We start from the raw sequence: 19,155 nt of genomic DNA on the forward strand, positions 1-19,155 counted from the left end.
TGATAAGTGTAAATTGGCACCTAGAGCAAGCCCATATAACCAGCTACAGTAAGTATATGTACCCTACTACAGCTAACACGTATAACCTACTACAGCTAACACATATAACCAGCTACAGTAAGTATATGTACCCTACTACAGCTAACACATATGACCTACTACGACTGACACATATAACCTACTACAGCAAGTATATGTACCCTACTACAGCTAACACATATAACCTACTACGACTGACACACATAACCAGCTACAGCAAGTATATGTACCCTACTACAGGTAACACATATAACCTACTACGGCTGACACATATAACCTACTACAGCAAGTATATGTACCCTACTACAGCTAACACATATAACCTACTACGACTGACACATATAACCTACTACAGCAAGTATATGTACCCTACTACAGCTAACAAATATAACATACTACGACTGACACATATAACCAGCTACAGCAAGTATATGTACCCTACTACAGCTAACACATATAACCTACTACGACTGACACATATAACCAGCTACAGCAAGTATATGTACCCTACTACAGCTAACACATATAACCTACTACAGCAAGTATATGTACCCTACTATAGGTAACACATATAACCTACTACGACTGACACATATAACCAGCTACAGCAAGTATATGTACCCTACTACAGCTAACACATATAACCTACTACAGCAAGTATATGTACCCTACTATAGGTAACACATATAACCTACTACGACTGACACATATAACCAGCTACAGCAAGTATATGTACCCTACTACAGCTAACACATATAACCAGCTACAGCAAGTATATGTACCCTACTACAGCTAACACATATAACCTACTACAGCAAGTATATGTACCCTACTATAGGTAACACATATAACCTACTACGACTGACACATATAACCAGCTACAGCAAGTATATGTACCCTACTACAGCTAACACATATAACCTACTACAGCAAGTATATGTACCCTACTATAGGTAACACATATAACCTACTACGACTGACACATATAACCAGCTACAGCAAGTATATGTACCCTACTACAGCTAACACATATAACCAGCTACAGCAAGTATATGTACCCTACTACAGCTAACACATATAACCTACTACAGCAAGTATATGTACCCTACTACAGCTAACACATATAACCTACTACAGCAAGTATATGTACCCTACTATAGGTAACACATATAACCTACTACGACTGACACATATAACCAGCTACAGCAAGTATATGTACCCTACTACAGCTAACACATATAACCTACTACAGCAAGTATATGTACCCTACTATAGGTAACACATATAACCTACTACGACTGACACATATAACCAGCTACAGCAAGTATATGTACCCTACTACAGCTAACACATATAACCAGCTACAGCAAGTATATGTACCCTACTACAGCTAACACATATAACCTACTACAGCAAGTATATGTACCCTACTACAGCTAACACATATAACCTACTACAGCAAGTATATGTACCCTACTATAGGTAACACATATAACCTACTACGACTGACACATATAACCAGCTACAGCAAGTATATGTACCCTACTACAGCTAACACATATAACCTACTACAGCAAGTATATGTACCCTACTATAGGTAACACATATAACCTACTACGACTGACACATATAACCAGCTACAGCAAGTATATGTACCCTACTACAGCTAACACATATAACCAGCTACAGCAAGTATATGTACCCTACTACAGCTAACACATATAACCTACTACAGCAAGTATATGTACCCTACTACAGCTAACACATATAACCTACTACAGCAAGTATATGTACCCTACTATAGGTAACACATATAACCTACTACGACTGACACATATAACCAGCTACAGCAAGTATATGTACCCTACTACAGCTAACACATATAACCTACTACAGCAAGTATATGTACCCTACTATAGGTAACACATATAACCTACTACGACTGACACATATAACCAGCTACAGCAAGTATATGTACCCTACTACAGCTAACACATATAACCAGCTACAGCAAGTATATGTACCCTACTACAGCTAACACATATAACCTACTACAGCAAGTATATGTACCCTACTACAGCTAACACATATAACCTACTACGACTGACACACATAACCTACTACAGCAAGTATATGTACCCTACTACAGCTAACACATATGACCTACTACGACTGACACATATAACCTACTACAGCAAGTATATGTACCCTACTACAGCTAACACATATAACCTACTACGACTGACACATATAACCTACTACAGCAATCACATGGAAACATCGTATATTTCTTTTCTAACCATTGTGAAACAAGCTGACGTTGGTAAATAGCCTTTTTCTGCTTCGTCACCCGACAAACCAGTCATGCCTCCCCCCATACAAATAGACGGGGCTAGACGTGTAGTCACGTGGCTTGGTATTTAAAGATAAAAAACATTGTATGAGGAGTATCAGTGGGATATATTTTGTCGGACTTTACGACTGGAAGACACGCACACAAAACAATGAGGTATGTGCGCGGTGTTTTAAAGTACATGTATATTAGATAGGAAACAAGGCCGTCTATTTCGCCTTCAACATTTCATGAAAAGAGTTCGGAAATATACATAAATATACATTAATTGCATTTACTTCAACACCAATGGTACTATGACTCGTAAATAGTAATAAGTAAAATGTGTTTCAGAATTGTATCATTGTCATTTGTGAAAGGAATTTTAAGAAATCCAATTTCAATACTTCTAAACCACTACAATGCCTATAAGAGGTCAAACATACCATCGAAATTAAGCCACTGCGTAAATCTGTACAACGTGTATGTGTAGGCATATGTGCGGTGTACCCCCAATGTGTAGGCCTTTATAGGAAGGCACTTAGAGGAAGGCTCCGGGGTATGGTCTCCTCCCCACCCGACTAGTATTGTACGGGACGCTATACGGTAGGAACGTCATGCTAAAACAAATGAAAAGGTATATCTGAAACAATGTCCAAATCCAATGAAGGACTGATCCTAGCATTTACGAATATAATATAAAATCAAACTTAAACACTGTTGGGTAGTAATAAGAGTATACCAAAACTCCATCCACTGGCACAGTAAATTTCTTCTTCATCACATGGTAATATATCAATAATACATTCCCATAACCTGGCCCGTACCTGGCCGCCACCACAGCACAGTGAAGAATACAGCCCTTTCTCCTGCCTGTCTGTGAATGATTGAAGGCTTGAAGTAATCAATTGAATATAACTTCTTTCAGTGGTATTTAGAAGTTGGAGTGATGAAGTAAGAAAGAAGTTGTTCATCCATAGAACTCGTCTATATATATATAATCATTCAAAGCACAATTATATATATATGTATGTATGTATGTATGTATGTATGTATGTATGTATGTATGTATGTATGTATGCATGCATGCATGCATGCATGCATGCATGCATGCATGCATGCATGCATGTATGTATGTATGCATATATATATATATATATATGAATGAATATGTATGTATACATGAATGCAGCAACTTTTTTAAAGTGCAATCGCTTTATTTTAATGGGTTTAAAAAAAAGATTAATCAATGTTTAATTCTTGAAATAATACCAAGTACTGTATTGATGCAAAAGAAAACACGAGTAAAGGTAAGACACCATATCTATATGAATACTTCAGCCTCTCTGTATTATGTGTTCAACCATTCGAAAACCCTATCATATGTATCTAAAAATATGTACACAGAATTTGAAAAACATTAATGAAAAATTTATAAATGTCGGATTGTATGGGTGGGGGACACATTAGATGTTTATCACATCATCACCACTCAACACGTATACCATTTAATAAATACTAGCTTCTGTACCTGTGGTTCTTTGGTACATTTCTATTGACACAGGCTGCGGATGTGACACACAGAGGTTTCAGGTGTAGTCGCGTGACTGTATTGTGTATACTACTCCATTGTCAATGTGTGAGTGAGTATGGTTTTACGCCGCTTTTAGCAATATTCCAGTACTATCACTGCGGGTTACACCACAAATGGGCTTCAGACATTGTGTCCATTGGGTAATAGAACTCGTCGGAGTGACGAGAGAACGTTGACCCTAGGCAACCTCACCACTCCTGCTCCATTGTGGATTTTCAGCGTGCGCTGGGGTGGTGATTGTGGCGAACGTTGCTGAAGTAACTCTAGACCCTTTTTCAGATGAACGATATGTTTCACTTATTCCAACCTTGTTACATGCTAGCAGCCAACCCAAGATCGTGCTGTACCAAATAGGGCGTGGCCCCCAGGCTCCCAGCCTTACGCCGTTTGCCGTTAAATTGGAGACCTTCTTACGGATGGCCAGGATCCCGTATACTGTAAGTACTTAATCGGTTTCCATGTAGAGAGAGAGAGAGAGAGAGAGAGAGAGAGAGAGACAGAGCGAGAGAGAGAGAGAGACAGACAGACAGACAGACAGACAGACAGACAGAAATAATAATAAGAAGAAGACAGATAAAGAGAGTTTTGTATTGTGATACAACATATTGGGTGAGATATGAGCCAGCTGTGTAATGACTATGTAATTGCAAGGTTCTCAATGTGACATTGCCATTTCTATTTCCCAGAACCAGCATGGGCGTAAAAGATCTCCGAAAGGCAAGTTTCCCTGGATGATCTACAATGGAAAAATAATCAGTGATTCACAGTTTTGCATTGACTTCCTGAATCAGAACTTAAATATTGACCTCAACAGCCATTTGAACCCGGAGCAGAGGGCCATTGCTCGTGCATTCCAAAAAATGGCGGAAGAAAACCTGTATTGGTTGGTTCATTATATGTTCGTATTTGTTAACATAACTTAGAATCATTGGAGAATGTTCGTGAAACTGATCACAAATTCTCTTTATCGGTTGCACCTGAGTTGTATGGCAACTGGTGGTATGGCAAAGATTGTTAGTGTGATGTATTCTAGAGTGCCTGGTGTGCCTGGTGATATGGCAAAGATTGTTAGTGTGTTGTATTCTATAGTGCCTGGTGTGCCTGGTGATATGGCAAAGATTGTTAGTGTGTTGTATTCTAGAGTGCCTGGTGTGCCTGGTGATATGTCAAAGATTGTTAGTGTGTTGTATTCTAGAGTGCCTGGTGGTATGGCAACTATTGTTAGTGTGTTGCATTCTAGAGTGCCTGGTGATATGGCAAGGATTGTTAGTGTGTTGTATTCTAGAGTGCCTGGTGGTATGGCAACTATTGTTAGTGTGTTGCATTCTAGAGTGCCTGGATCTATGGCAAGGATTGTTAGTGTGTTGCATTCTAGAGTGCCCGGTGGTATGGCAAGGATTGTTAGTGTGTTGTATTCTAGAGTGCCTGGTGCAATGGCAAGGATTGTTAGTGTGTTGTATTATAGAGTGCCTGGTGGTATGGCAAGGATTGTTAGTGTGTTGTATTCTAGAGTGCCTGGTGGTATGGCAAGGATTGTTAGTGTGTTGTATTCTAGAGTGCCTGGTGCAATGGCAACTATTGTTAGTGTGTTGCATTCTAGAGTGCCTGGATCTATGGCAAGGATTGTTAGTGTGTTGTATTCTAGAGTGCCTGGTGATATGGCAAAGATTGTTAGTGTGTTGTATTCTAGAGTGCCTGGTGGTATGGCAAGGATTGTTAGTGTGTTGTATTCTAGAGTGCCTGGTGCAATGGCAAGGATTGTTAGTGTGTTGCATTCTAGAGTGCCTGGTGGTATGGCAAGGATTGTTAGTGTGTTGTATTATAGTGTCTGGTGCCATGGCAACACGGATTTTTAGTGTGTGTGTTGAATTCCAGAGTGCCTGGTGGTGCTATGGCAAGGATTGTTAGTGTGTTGTATGTTAGAGTGCCTGGAGCTATGGCAACACGGACTGTTATTGTGTTGTATTCTAGAGTACATGGTGACAATGAGGATTGTTAATGGTTTTCATTTTAAGGTATGTGGTGCTATAACAATAAGGTGTTATGAGGTGCGGGGTGCTATGACAATAAGGTGGTATAAGGTGCGAGTCGGTATGGCAATAAGGTGGTATAAGGTGCGGGTCGGTATGGCAATAAAGTCTTATAAGGTGCGGGGTGCTATGACAATAAAGTGTTATAAGGTTCGGGGTGCTATGACAGTAAGGTGTTTTAAGGTGCGGGGTGCTATGACAATAAAGTGGTATAAGGTGCGCCGCGAGTCGGTATGACAATAAAGTGTTATAAGGTGCGGGGTGCTATGACAATAAAGTGTTATACGGTTCGGGGTGCTATGATAGTAAGGTGTTTTCAGGTGCGGGATGCTATGACAATAAAGTGTTATAAGGTGCGGGGTACTATGACAATAAGGTGTTATAAGGTGCGGGGTGCTATGACAATAAGGTGTTAGAAGGTGCGGGGTGCTATGACAATAAAGTGTTATAAGGCGCGGGGTGCTATGACAATAAAGTGTTATAAGGTGCGGGGTGCTATGACAATAAAGTGTTATAAGGTGCGGGGTGCTATGACAATAAAGTGTTATACGGTTCGGGGTGCTATGACAGTAAGGTGTTTTAAGGGGCGGGGTGCTATGACAATAAAGTGTTATAAGGCGCGGGGTACTATGACAATAAGGTGTTATAAGGTGCGGGGTGCTATGACAATAAAGTGTTATAAGGCGCGGGGTGCTATGACAATAAAGTGTTATAAGGTGCGATGTGCTATGACAATAAAGTGTTATAAGGTGCGGTGTCCAATGCTAATAAAGTGTTATAAGGTGCGGGGTGCTTGACAATAAGTTGTTATAAGGTGCGGGGTGGTATGACAATGAAGTGTTATAATGTGCGGGGTGATATGACAATATAGTGTTATAAGGTGCGGGGTGCTATGACAATAAGGTGTTATAAGGTGCGGGGTGCTATGACAATAAAGTGTCACAAGGTGCGGGGTGCTATCATTACAACACAGATCGTCAGTATCAATGGTTTTCATTCTAAGGTGCTTGGTGCTGTGTCGGTGGGTGTATGACAACAAGGACTGGTTACACAGGGTCGTCTGTCTTCCCAAACTTCTCATATGGGTTGTGGGGCGGAATGTGAAAAGTCAAACCAATGGTCACGGCATTGGGCGCCACGGCTACGAGGAAATGCTGCAGATCATGGAGACTGACCTGAGAGCTATTTCGTCCTACCTAGGTGGGTGGATCTACTCTAACGTTACATTTCACGTACTTTTGTCACCAAACTATAACCGATGTATTTCTAATTTCTGAACACAGAGTAAGGTTATTTTGTGGAACATTGTGAATCAATGAATTCCGTATTTTGACCAAATGTTCCCGTGTGTTTTTTCATGTAAACAATTGGCATGCTTTTGCAGTAAACTACGGTTATAACGAACTCAAAGGGACCACTAATTTCAGTTCGTTATAATCGTAGTTCATTTAGGCATATATACAGCAAATTGACGGGGCCAAAATACCAGTATTTGAAATCCGTCAGTTCGTTATAAGCGTGTTCGTTATTAACGTAGTTTACTTTACATGTGTTTCTTTAAACCGAATATTGTTTTAGCTCGCACCCACTATCGGACTACCGATTGGCTGATGATAGATTGTGCTGACTGATGTCACTGATTTCGTATTGTTGTCTACGGTCTTTTGTCAACTAATGATTAAATGAGCGGCCTATGATTGTTTTAAAAATATTTTAAGTGATAAAAATTAAAATTCAATATTGTCTTGTGTTTACGGAGTTACAACACCGGCGTGCACACTTCGCGTAAATCCACATTTTCAAGGTCAACAGTTAAATAGGTTTGATATGGAATACTGATATGGTGAGGTTAGGTGAAATAGGGTTTAACGTCGCGTCCAAGATTATTGCATTTATATAGCGACGTGCATGCACGTGTGTGTGTGTGTGGCTGCTTGTACTAGTCCGGACTGATTCCGATTTATAGCGCTAGCCCACTGAGATACCATGCTGCAGTTTAACATGAATACCCCACTCAGACACAGTATACTGACTCCGAGCCGACCAGTCCTTGTTTTACCCCCTTAATGCCAAGCGCCAGACAGGATAACAACAAGTACCATCTTTTAACGTCTTTTAGTATGACGTGGCCGTGGATCGAACCCCGGACCTTCCGCTGTCCGGGATGCCGCTTTACCACTAGACCACGGAGGCGGTCGAATATAGACATGAGTTAATAGGCATTTTATTTGAGAACACACAGATACACCATCAACCCCACTGTATCCAAGTGCTGGATAGAAAGACTTTTGTACAAAACAGCTCGTTTAGCGCATCCTCACCCCTCGCATTATGTCACTGAATTAGGGTGAGCTACTGTACCGGTTATACTGGTTGTTAAGATAAGACTTAGTGTCTCTTTAGTTATATAATTTTCTAACACAATGAAATCAATAAACGTGAGTGTGTATGATGCCATACTCCTACAAACCAGCTCAACCCTTGCAGATCCGGGTTGCAAGAAATCTTCAGCAACCCATGCTTGCTGTAAAAGGCGACTATGCTTGTCGTAAGCGTGAGTGAGTATGGTTTTTCGCCGCTTTTAGCAATATTCCAGCAAGATCACGGCGGGGGACACCAGAAATGGGCTTCACACATTGTACCCATGTCGGGAATCGAACCCGGGTCTTCGGCGTGACGAGCGAACGCTTTAACCACTAGGCTACCCGACCGCCCCGCTTGTCGTAAGAGGCGACTAACGAGATCGGGTGGTCAGGCTCGTTGACTTGGTTGATGTCATCGTATCACAATTACGTTGATCGATGCTCATGATGTCAATCACTGGATTGTCTGGTCCAGAATCTGGAATATGGCTGAGTGCGGCGTTAAACAGCAAACAAACAAACAAAACAAAGCTAACCAGCTCCCTCCAAATATACTCATTATCTTTTTCTGAAAGGAGACAAACAGTTCCTTTTCGGCGACAAACCTTGTGAAGCAGACGCAGCCATTTTCGGACAGCTGTCACAGTTCAGATGGCACATGCCAGGGACAAAGGGGGAACAACTCGTGTCAGGTAAGGTCTAGGCCTTCCGGGAAGATCAAGTTTCTCAATTAAATACCTTAACAAAGACCTAAATAACCTTTTCCCTTGACTGGGGCACAATATAACGGCATCCGGTGAATGGACCAGTTGTAAAATACGTAACAACGGCGATATTTCAGCCATAGTGTAGGTGTATCAGTGAGTGAGTTAAATCAAATCTTTTTGAAAAAAAGGTGTATACTCCATTAGTCCGAAACTCCGGCACCGGAACAACCGTCATGTGTCTCCCTCTCATATTCTTTTAACATGCAGTGATGGCGTCAATGTAAACCTTCACTTGTAACATGCAGTGATGGCGTCAATGTAAACCTTCTTCTCTGGTAGCATGTGATTGTGGCGTCAATGTTAACCTACTTCCCCTGTAACATGTCAAGGTGGCTTCGTGTAAATCTTCTTCCCCTGTCACATGCAGTGATGGCGTCAGTGCAAACCTTCTTCCCCTGTAACATGTCAACGTGGCGTCATTGTAAACCTTCATCTCTTATAACATACAGTGATGATGTCATGTTATATCTTGTAACGAGCAATGATGGCGTCAATAGAAACTTTCTACTCTTGTAACGTGCAGTAATGGCGTCATGTTAAACCTCCTACTCTTATACCATGCAATTGTGGCTTCTGTAATCGGTGTCTCTGAAATTTTCAGAGACGTTCGCCAACCTACGGGCTTACTGTGAACGGATGAAGAACGCGTTTTGGCCTGACTGGGAGGAGTGCATAACGGACAACGGCAAGCGAAAAGCAACAAAGTGAACTGATTCAGAATGCACGTGCAACCTATACCTTGCCGGGACCTCTGGAGCTCATTCTGAAAAATCAGTTCTCGCCATAACGCAATCGATTCGAACAATTTGCCACGTGAGAAGTCTGCAATCAACATGAACAATTACGTTAAGAAACCACGTGTGTGGGTTTAGCATGGGCTTGGTGATTCTCGCCGAATTTTTACAATTATCTTACCTCGTACCTTTACAGAACTATAGTGTTTTACTAAATTTCCGATACAATGTTATTTTATGTTCAATGTACAACAATTTTCTCTCGGCACCATCTAATGGAGACAGTGATGTGTTGACTCATACTTCAAGCTCTATGTTGTCATGGTAACTGATATTATTCTCCACCTGATGATATTAAAGGGCATATCTCTAACTAATCAATTTTATCGAACATTGTCTCCTGATAGAGGTGGGGTGGAGTCATTTGGAAACTCGCTTGACAGGGTGATCACAGAAGTTGATATGTCGGATAAAGGTACAATGGGCGACATGTCTTAGCATAGACTTGCTGAAATAGTGTTTCATATATTAGACGCCGGCCCTCCACTACACGCCGGGCCATGTGCTGTGTCCAAACAGTGGAACCGGGACCTGTATATTTATTTTCATTTGTTTCACAGTTTCGACGATTAAACGAATCCCCGTTAGATAGAGTTTTCATTTCAACCAGTGTCTAACATTAAGTACGTTTTGAAATACACACACGTTCTAATAAAAACGGGCAAATGAAAGTATCATTCAAAAAAGGATTGACCAAAAACTTACAAACGTTATCAAAACGTTTCTAGTTCAATACAGTCGCCGAAACACTGCAAACCCTAGGTCCAAAACACAACTAACCAGATCAAACACATCACCGTGTGATGGAAGAGCCATTTCTTGTTTGTTTCATTTTCAGCCACCATCAAACATGGGTGTACTTTCTTTTGCCCGGAAGTGTATATGTATCACAACCACATTTACGACGGCACTTACATTTTGAATCTTTGCGTCTACAGGCAGGGCAGTTCGAACCACCTGTCTTCGCTGCCTGGTGAGAACGAATACAGTTTCTGATTAATGAAACGTTTTCGTGGGTTCAAAATAAATAGAACTCCATTGCCGATCACTCCGCTTCATGGCGAAATGAACGTAGGAATGCAATTTGATATGAGGGTCCTAGACTGTGTTGAGTAACGCGATAGTCACGTGAACTAGCGAAACTAGTAAATCCGGTTCCAATATTGACTCTTCCCATGATGGCGGAGATAGGCTGAGTGCGACACGACATGGCTTTATACATAACATAATCGGAAGCTGTCTTGTGCAACAAACGTGTGTTCCTAGTTTCATTGTGTGGCTGCCATGTCACAGAGAACAAATGTTATGTCTGACTGTCAAACGTGAATGACGTCATATTGCATCACGTGACAAGCAATGTCGCAACGCAGATGATCCATCAGTCTTCGGTCGGTCATGTAGAAATGTGAATGTAGAAACTTGAAATATATTAAATAACAAATTATTACCATAATTTTATAGTTTCATAATTACTTTTTAAAATAAACAGAAACATCTTCGAAACACTGGCCATATTAATGATTTATAAGAGAAGACCTCTACACAAGGACGAGGGATATGACATTGGCCACGGGATTGGAGAACTGTAGTAACAAACATAATAGCTGTAACAACAGTTGCTGTAGTAGTAGTGGTAGTAGTAGTAGTAGTAGGAGTAGTCACAGTAGTAGTAGTAGTAGTAGTAGTAGTAGTAGTAGTAGAAGTAGTAACAGTAGTAGAAGTAGCAGTAGTAACAGTAGTAGTAGTAGAAGTAGTAACAGTAGTAGAAGTAGCAGTAGTAACAGTAGTAGTAGTAGTAATAAAAAAGATCTTAGTAGTAGTCAAAGTAGTAGTAGTAACAGTAGTAGTAGTCACATTAGTAGTAGTCACATTACTAGTAGTAGTAGTCATAGTAGTAGTCACAGCAGTAGTAGTAGAAGTGATATTAGTAGTAGTCACAGTGGTAGTAGTAGTAATATTAGTAGTAATAATATTAGTAATAATAATAATAGTAGTAGTAATAGTGGTAGTAGTAATAGTAGTAGTAGTAGTCACAGTAGTAGTAGTAGTAATAATAATAATAACAGTAGTAGTCACAGTAGTAGTAGTAGTAGTAGTAGTAGTAGTAGTAGTAGTAGCAGCAGATCACAGCTACCCCGTGGGTCACGTGAACGTGGTACATGTAACGTCACTTGGCACGGAGATTCCACTTTGTCAATAAATCTCCAATTAAGCATGTCAGCATTACTGCTCCAGGAGAATGGTCCCTTATCTTTGAAATATTAGGTACGTTTCTGCTTCAAGGAAAAAAAACAAATAAAGAATTTAAGTTGGTGCATGTTTAGCCCAAATCTGTTTTCCACATTTTCCATTTAGACACGTGGTTAGGTTCTATTGCTCAAGACGTATATACTTGACATTTTGAAGTCCTCTCAGCTCATTTATTTCACCACAAAGCTGTTCATTGAAATATATGACGGACGGGACAACGGATCAGTGAGGACAACTGTTTCCCTGTGATGACAACTGACAGTGGACAAGAATCACTCACGCCTTAGGACATGTCCATTATTCAATATTACCTTTCAAATGACTATAATGTTCAGTAATGTAAACGATGGACCCAGTCTTCCTGTAATCCCAGCCCAATGGAGCCGCAATAAAACCCTGGGTTTATGGCAGACAGGCAGGTAGAGTCCTACATCATGCCACGTGCCAAGTTGTCATAACGCCGGCCGCCGTGTACATTTCAGTCTTGGGGAGCTCCGACAGGAGCAACTTTCTCAAAATGGCGGACATGGGGTTTGGGTCTATATATCTTGGAATGTTTTTGTCCGTTGGAATTCTTTGTCAGGTTTGTAGTTTGTTTCTTTGATGGTAAGTCGTTCGTGTTCATTTTATGTTGTTTTATTTTAGTATGTGGACACAAGAATTAAAAGACGTGTCGTGTTTATTCATGTTTTGAAGTAGGGTCCGATTCTTTGACATGACATCTTTGAGGACACGCGTGTCAAGAACCCAAAAGTAATTACGTCTGAATTTAAATTAAACTGTCAACTTGCGTATAATCTACAAATAATATATTTTATAGAAATGAACCATACCCATTACCAAGTACTACGTACACTGTGTTTCTAAATGTTGCTTTAGTGTAATTAAAACTATATTATGTGAAGAATTCCTCGACAACATGCCTAGAGCGTTGGCAGTTTTATTGTTAAGGAGTCACCCAGATATTAATGATTTAATGTGTTCTCGTGTCGCTCACGCATACTAAAACAAGACATCCGCCATCATCCGTACAACATACGCCTAAACAAGGAACCAATGGCGCTACAGACTTCCACCTGACCTGCGTGTTAACTGAAGCCCTCTGTAGATGCAATTGACACGGTAACTTTTATTTATAGCATCAAGCTGGGGATGTAAAAGGGGCGTTAAATGCGCACGTGCATATAAATGTTAAGCCGCGATCGAGTGAGTGAGCAAATGTTTTGCGACGTAATCAGCAAATATTCCAGCGGCGGCCTAAAACAACATGAGTCTGGACCAGGCAGGTCAGTGATAGATATCAGGAGCATCGTGGTCATAAAGTGTAACCATCCGATCCTCATTTTACGACACAAATAGGGTACGGTGAACTATATTGCACGCACGGTTGAAAGGCGCAAGTACTGAACGTACAGTCTTCCGAACCAAGATTTAATAACCAAAAAGTTTTCTGAGATATTTGAAACGACATTCCACTATGTATGGTGGTGACACCTTTCCGTTAATATTATTAATGCAGTTGATGAATGACATGGAAGTATGTGTTATTGCGGAGGACTTGTATGTTACTGCTTACGAAGTGTATGTTTTTGCGTGCGAGATGTATTGCATCGTCACAGAACACAAAGATGTCCTCGAAGTACAATCTTTTGGGTTTAGATACCAAGACGCTCAGACACGACAGGATTTAATAAACAATGTAATAGCGCGGCTTTTTTTGTTTGAATTCGGAACTTACGATAATATTCGTTTGCGAGCTACAGAAATCAGATATGTTTGAATATATGAATGCTTCTCTCACTCATACCGATAATTTAGATTCACCTGGCGTGAACTTTATGCAGCATTGAGGTATCTCGGAGAAGACTATCTGATTTTAATGAGATCGAGTGGCGATCAGCTTAAGCAGAGTGCGATGCACCCAAAAGACATAGATACTGTTTCTGTATCGACCGACTGTTGGTTCACTAGCTCCATACTTCACGCAGCACAAGTCCCGGCCTTTACTTCAAAGGGAATATTCCAAATCATGCATATCATCACATTACAGGTGCAAAGGATAAATGATAAATGCTATCATTTGGTAAAAGGGCGACATATACCATATTTTTCGATCAAGTGTAACTGAAACGACTTGTATTGGATTTGTCACATCAACAAAATATTTCATCAGTAATCCTTAAATTTCCAACTGCGACACGATGCTGACCAATCGAGTTTATAAAAGAAAGTTTTGTCACGATATTCGGGGACACTGGACGAGATATGATTGGCCATGTCGGCTAATGTAATAGTTGCGTCCCTTTGTCGTTCAAGAATCAGACTGGTTCTATTCCCGGGTCCGATTATGATCCTTGGTTTGTCGGCACCATATCCGCCCTCGTTGGTTTCACCAATGTGTAAAATTGGGGTTTCCTCCCACATTAAGCTGACACGCCCTAATATAACTGAAAAAAGTTGTGTGAATGTGAAAGCATACAACAACCTATAACGTGTTCCTGTTTTCTACTAATTGTTCCTGATTATCAGCGTTCCTTTCCGTTCCAGGTCTCTGTAGGCGCTGTAGTCCAAGAAGTTCACGTAGTCCCATCTCAAGGTCAAACCCCGGGAGGCCAACAGCCACACTATGCTCCCCCGAGCGGGCAATACCCCCAGGCTCAACATCCCTACCCTGGGGGCTATCCCCCTGAAGCCCAACCCCCGTATGCCACCCCTGGGCTAGGCGAACAGTACCCTGGTGCAGCAGCACAGGGCTCGTACCCCGCTGTAGCATACCCCCAGCAAGGAGCGGAACCCCAGGCAGCAGGATTTAACGCCCACACTGCAGGACAGCTGACCCCCGGGCAGTCTCCCGGGGATGTTGCTTACACAGATCCTTTCGCAGCTCCGGCCCAAACTGCATACCCCCAAGGGGGTCAGCCATACCCAGCGTCAGACCCTACTGCACAGGCTGCATACCACGGGGCTCCGTCAGCTGGTTACCCTCAGGCTCAGCAACCGGGGCCTCAATACCAATACCCGTCTCAGCAGTACCCCGGCCCGGTGGCTCAGTATAGTCAGGGTCAGTACCCACCCCAGGGATCTCCATTTCAAACTCCCCCTGCCTACATGGCTCCTTCTGGCTACCCTGGGCAACAAGGTTACCCGGATCAGGGCTATCCTCAAACTCCTGCAGCTGCAACTGCAGCAGCAGCAGCAGCAGCTTATGCTCAAGCTCAGAATCAGTCAGACCAAACATGGCCGGGAGCGAGTTTTCAAGGAGGACCTGCAAGTCCTCAAGGCGTACCTGCTGCACCCGCTCAACCAGCACCTGCTGAGGTTCAGGGTCAGTCAGCTGCTGCTGCTGCTACTAGTACCTTCCCCAACCCTGCAGGTGTTGCTGACGCAGGTGTTGCTGCAACCGCTGTTGCCGACACTCCTGCTCAAGGAGCGAATGGCTCTCCTTCACTCAAGACCTCGTCTGTTGCGACTCAAAAAGCCGAATACCCTAGCGGCAACGCTATACCAAATCCAACAGGTGGCTTCGTAGCACAAGGCACAAATCCAGCGCAGTATAAATACCCAGACAGAAAGCCACTCATGGGTGCTCCTGGTTTCCCAACAGCTGTAGCTGATGCTCAAGTCAAGGCAGGAGCCGGAACACCGGCGTTTCCCCCAGCCGCCCAACAAACCTTCCCCGTGGCTCAATACCCTCCTGCACAGTACCACTCTTTACCCCACCCAGGCAAGGGCCCAACCTCCGCCCCTCACGGCTACCCCCCTAGAGGATACCCTTACCCAGGACCCTATCATCCCCATCCACCATACGGGATGTCCCCATACCATGGAGGCATGGGCCACGCCCCATATCCTCACGGTCAACACGCAAGGCCTTACCAAGGGGGCCCCCACCCACCACCCCATGCAGGACAGGCACCACCCCAAGGGGCAAGGGGCGGACCCAACGGTCACCCTTCAAATCACGTAGGTCAACCCGTACGTCCTGTCCCCGTCACAACAACACCCATACCCTACACCACGCCTGGGGCCACGCCCTTCCCCCCGGAGCTGAGATGCTACATGCAGAGTGAATGTGAGCTAGGGTGTTGCTATGCTGAAGACGGCTCCATCCTCTGGGACCATCACAACAATTACGGGAAACATGGTAAGAAATATGATGCACGTTTGACCATTTAGCAATGCCTAAAGATTTAAAAAGAATCTAAGAATTCGCGATACAGTTAATGAGAAACTTTGCAGTTTCGTCCTTCCAAACCTACGTCGTGATATCCCTGTTTTGTTTGTTTGTTGTTTAACACCCCACTGAGCAATATTAACACAGGCTGTTGCAAGTGGTTTTGATCCAGCGTTGCATCTGTTGAATAAGCAATGAATGGGTACAAGTAGGATGCGTTGGTAATGTACATGTAAACCTCCTAACGTAGTGACTGGTTATTTATTATCGGGGTGGAGGGTGAGGGGGGATTGGTCTAAGGTCTGTATCATATTTTGCTGTCACATGCTCCTTTTATGGAACATTTTTTGTCGCCCCATGTAAATGAACTATTTTCAGTATTATTACGATGATGTTTTAGGATACTGCTACCAGAAGACGGCCACTATACCCGGAGAGGGATGTCACCCAGCACTGTGCCCTTGTCAAGGTGAGTCATCCCCCTCTTCTCATGATGCCATCTTCCCGAGGCAAGAGAGTTAACTGACTATAAAAGTCCAGTTTCCACCCTTGCAGAACTAGGCTGGTATTATGGAGTTAATTTTGGCTGGACTAACGAGTCTATGCATAGTCCAATCAAAATCGCGCACCGAAATTGAAATCCGGTTCGTTAACTGTCGTGCAGATTTCGTTCGATTGCAGGATTTGCAAAGCATGTGCATCACCAACTCGTTGTCCCGTTTTATCACAATATAGTTATTGATTATCGATCAGATCGTCCTGACCGGGCGCAACCATTTTGTGTGCAGCAAACGCAAGTGATACGAGAGATGGAATGTGATTGGTCCTTAAGAGAGGCTTAGAAGGGATATAACTGGTGATAGCCACTGGTGGCGCTACGAGTCCAGTAATTCCATCCTAGTTCGGCAAGGGTGGAAACTGGTGTTTAAAGTCAGTTAACTCTCTTGCCTCGGGAAGATGCATGATGCCAGTGAGTGAGTGAGTGAGTTTAATGCCGTTTCGACCAGTATTCCAATTATATCATGACGTGTCAGCTTTCTTGATGTGATATAACTGGATATACTAAAACCCATCTCACTCACTAGAATACAACCAGTAAAGGAATAGAATAAAGGAAGAGATATTTTGTCGACCCCCATTTTATGTCGCTCTTTTATTGAAAAAAAGAACTGTCGTGCCCACATATCCCTTACAGTTGTGATAAATTTTGACTACCCTCCCTCGTTCTTTGTGTCAGTTTTTCATAGACTGCCCCCCCCCCCCCCCCTCTTTCCCTATAATGTATGACCAGTCCCTCACGCCAATGAATCTAATTCCCCCACCCACACACACACACCCACACACACCCACACCCCTCCCATATTGAGTACATCATAGACAAAACATCATTCACCACTTCCTTTCTTGTTTCAGCTGATCAGAAATGCACGAGCGTTCCTTCTGAGAATGCGACACTTCCTAGTGGGGCGGGCGAGGCGGCAGAAGGAGCCTACTTCGGCAACCCCAAGTGCTACAACCACGAGCAGCAGCTCCAGATTCGGGATTGGCTCAAGAAACTAGAGACAATCGTGCGAGCGTGTCGGCTGGACTACCTGTGCCCGCTCAGACAAGCTCACTGAACAACCAACCTCGGTGTAGGATGTGCAACATCAGATGAAGAGATTTTAATATTTATTTTTCAAATTCTTGTCAAATATCCACTGAAACTAATGTCAGCATGTGTAAGCAATATTTCTAGTGATAACGAAGGTGGATTTGCTGTGGTGACCTAAATATGGAAACCTGCAAAATTACCTTGACATAATTCGGGTCTGGTTGAGACTTCGTTGTTCTTTTAATGAATGGTTAACTGACGCTATAAGAAGGAAGTTATTTCGAGCATGTGTCAAAGATTGTTACTAATCTGGAGCATGCATTTAACAGAATCAATAACGTTCTTCATTCTGTGAATGATGCTGCGGTATGACTCTAGATATATATATGCTGCATTGACTTCGACGTGGGTATTATAAAGGAGAAAATAAATAAAGAATTTGTACAAGTTCTGTGTCCTTCTGGTGCAGCCTTAGAGCATGTTTATGAATAACACTACATCAACTCTACGTTGAAGGAAGTTTGACTGAGGAGAAGAAAAAGGTGGAATGTTTGTTCGTTTGCATAGTCGCCTCTTATGGCAAGGTGATGTTTTTTTGTTTTGTTTAACGCCGCACTCAGCAATATTCCAGCCATATGACGGCGGTCTGTAAATAATGGAGTCTGCGAGACAGTCCAGTGATTAATATCATGAGCATCGATCCTCGCAATTGGGACACGATAACATGCATCAACCAAGTCAGCGGGCCTGACCACCCGATCCCGTTAGTCGCCTCTTATGTCTGCAGTCTTTCTGTAGAACTGAGATATACATGAGACAATCAAAGCTATGTTGTCCTTAGATGTCTGCAGTCTTTCAGTAGAACTGAGATATACATGAGACAATCAAAGCTATGTTGTCCTTATATATCTGCAGTCTTTCAGCAGAACTGAGATATACATGAGACAATCAAAGATGTGGTCCATAGATGTCTGCAGTCTTTCAGTAGAACTGAGATATACATGAGACAATCAAAGCTATGTTGTCCTTAGATGTCTGCAGTCTTTCTGTAGAACTGAGATATACATGAGACAATCAAAGCTATGTTGTCCTTAGATGTCTGCAGTCTTTCTGTAGAACTGAGATATACATGAGACAATCAAAGCTATGTTGTCCTTAGATGTCTGCAGTCTTTCAGTAGAACTGAGATATACATGAGACAATCAAAGCTATGTTGTC

The 19,155-nt window shown here is 42.4% G+C and overlaps 2 protein-coding genes across 2 annotated transcripts; both read left to right on the top strand.

Moving 5' to 3' along the window:
• The first annotated feature begins 2,543 nt into the window (after positions 1-2,543).
• On the top strand, positions 2,544-10,122 carry LOC139457463 (failed axon connections homolog). The gene is made up of 6 exons (XM_071238855.1): positions 2,544-2,548; positions 4,288-4,402; positions 4,652-4,848; positions 6,999-7,195; positions 8,934-9,050; positions 9,727-10,122. Exons 1-6 carry the CDS (start codon positions 2,544-2,546, stop codon positions 9,831-9,833), a joined length of 738 nt encoding a protein of 245 aa, XP_071094956.1. The 3' UTR covers positions 9,834-10,122.
• A 2,564-nt stretch (positions 10,123-12,686) lies between these two features.
• On the top strand, positions 12,687-18,024 carry LOC139468450 (calcium-binding protein P-like). Its single transcript, XM_071250420.1, has 4 exons — positions 12,687-12,752; positions 14,717-16,313; positions 16,744-16,812; positions 17,757-18,024. Exons 1-4 carry the CDS (start codon positions 12,687-12,689, stop codon positions 17,960-17,962), a joined length of 1,938 nt encoding a protein of 645 aa, XP_071106521.1. The 3' UTR covers positions 17,963-18,024.
• Positions 18,025-19,155: the final 1,131 nt, after the last annotated feature.

The sequence above is a fragment of the Haliotis cracherodii genome, unplaced genomic scaffold, assembly GCF_022045235.1.
Source record: "Haliotis cracherodii isolate W230 unplaced genomic scaffold, xgHalCrac1.p SCAF_1, whole genome shotgun sequence".
Lineage (NCBI taxonomy): Eukaryota > Metazoa > Mollusca > Gastropoda > Lepetellida > Haliotidae > Haliotis > Haliotis cracherodii.

Coding starts and splice junctions, on each gene's coding strand:
- LOC139468450 (XM_071250420.1), top strand. CDS start 12,687: ATGGCGGACATGGGGTTTGGGTCTATATATCTTGGAATGTTTTTGTCC. Junction 16,314..16,743: donor CAACAATTACGGGAAACATG/GTAAGAAATATG, acceptor ATGATGTTTTAG/GATACTGCTACCAGAAGACG. Junction 16,813..17,756: donor AGCACTGTGCCCTTGTCAAG/GTGAGTCATCCC, acceptor TTCTTGTTTCAG/CTGATCAGAAATGCACGAGC.
- LOC139457463 (XM_071238855.1), top strand. Junction 7,196..8,933: donor AGCTATTTCGTCCTACCTAG/GTGGGTGGATCT, acceptor TTTTTCTGAAAG/GAGACAAACAGTTCCTTTTC. Junction 9,051..9,726: donor GGGGGAACAACTCGTGTCAG/GTAAGGTCTAGG, acceptor TGAAATTTTCAG/AGACGTTCGCCAACCTACGG.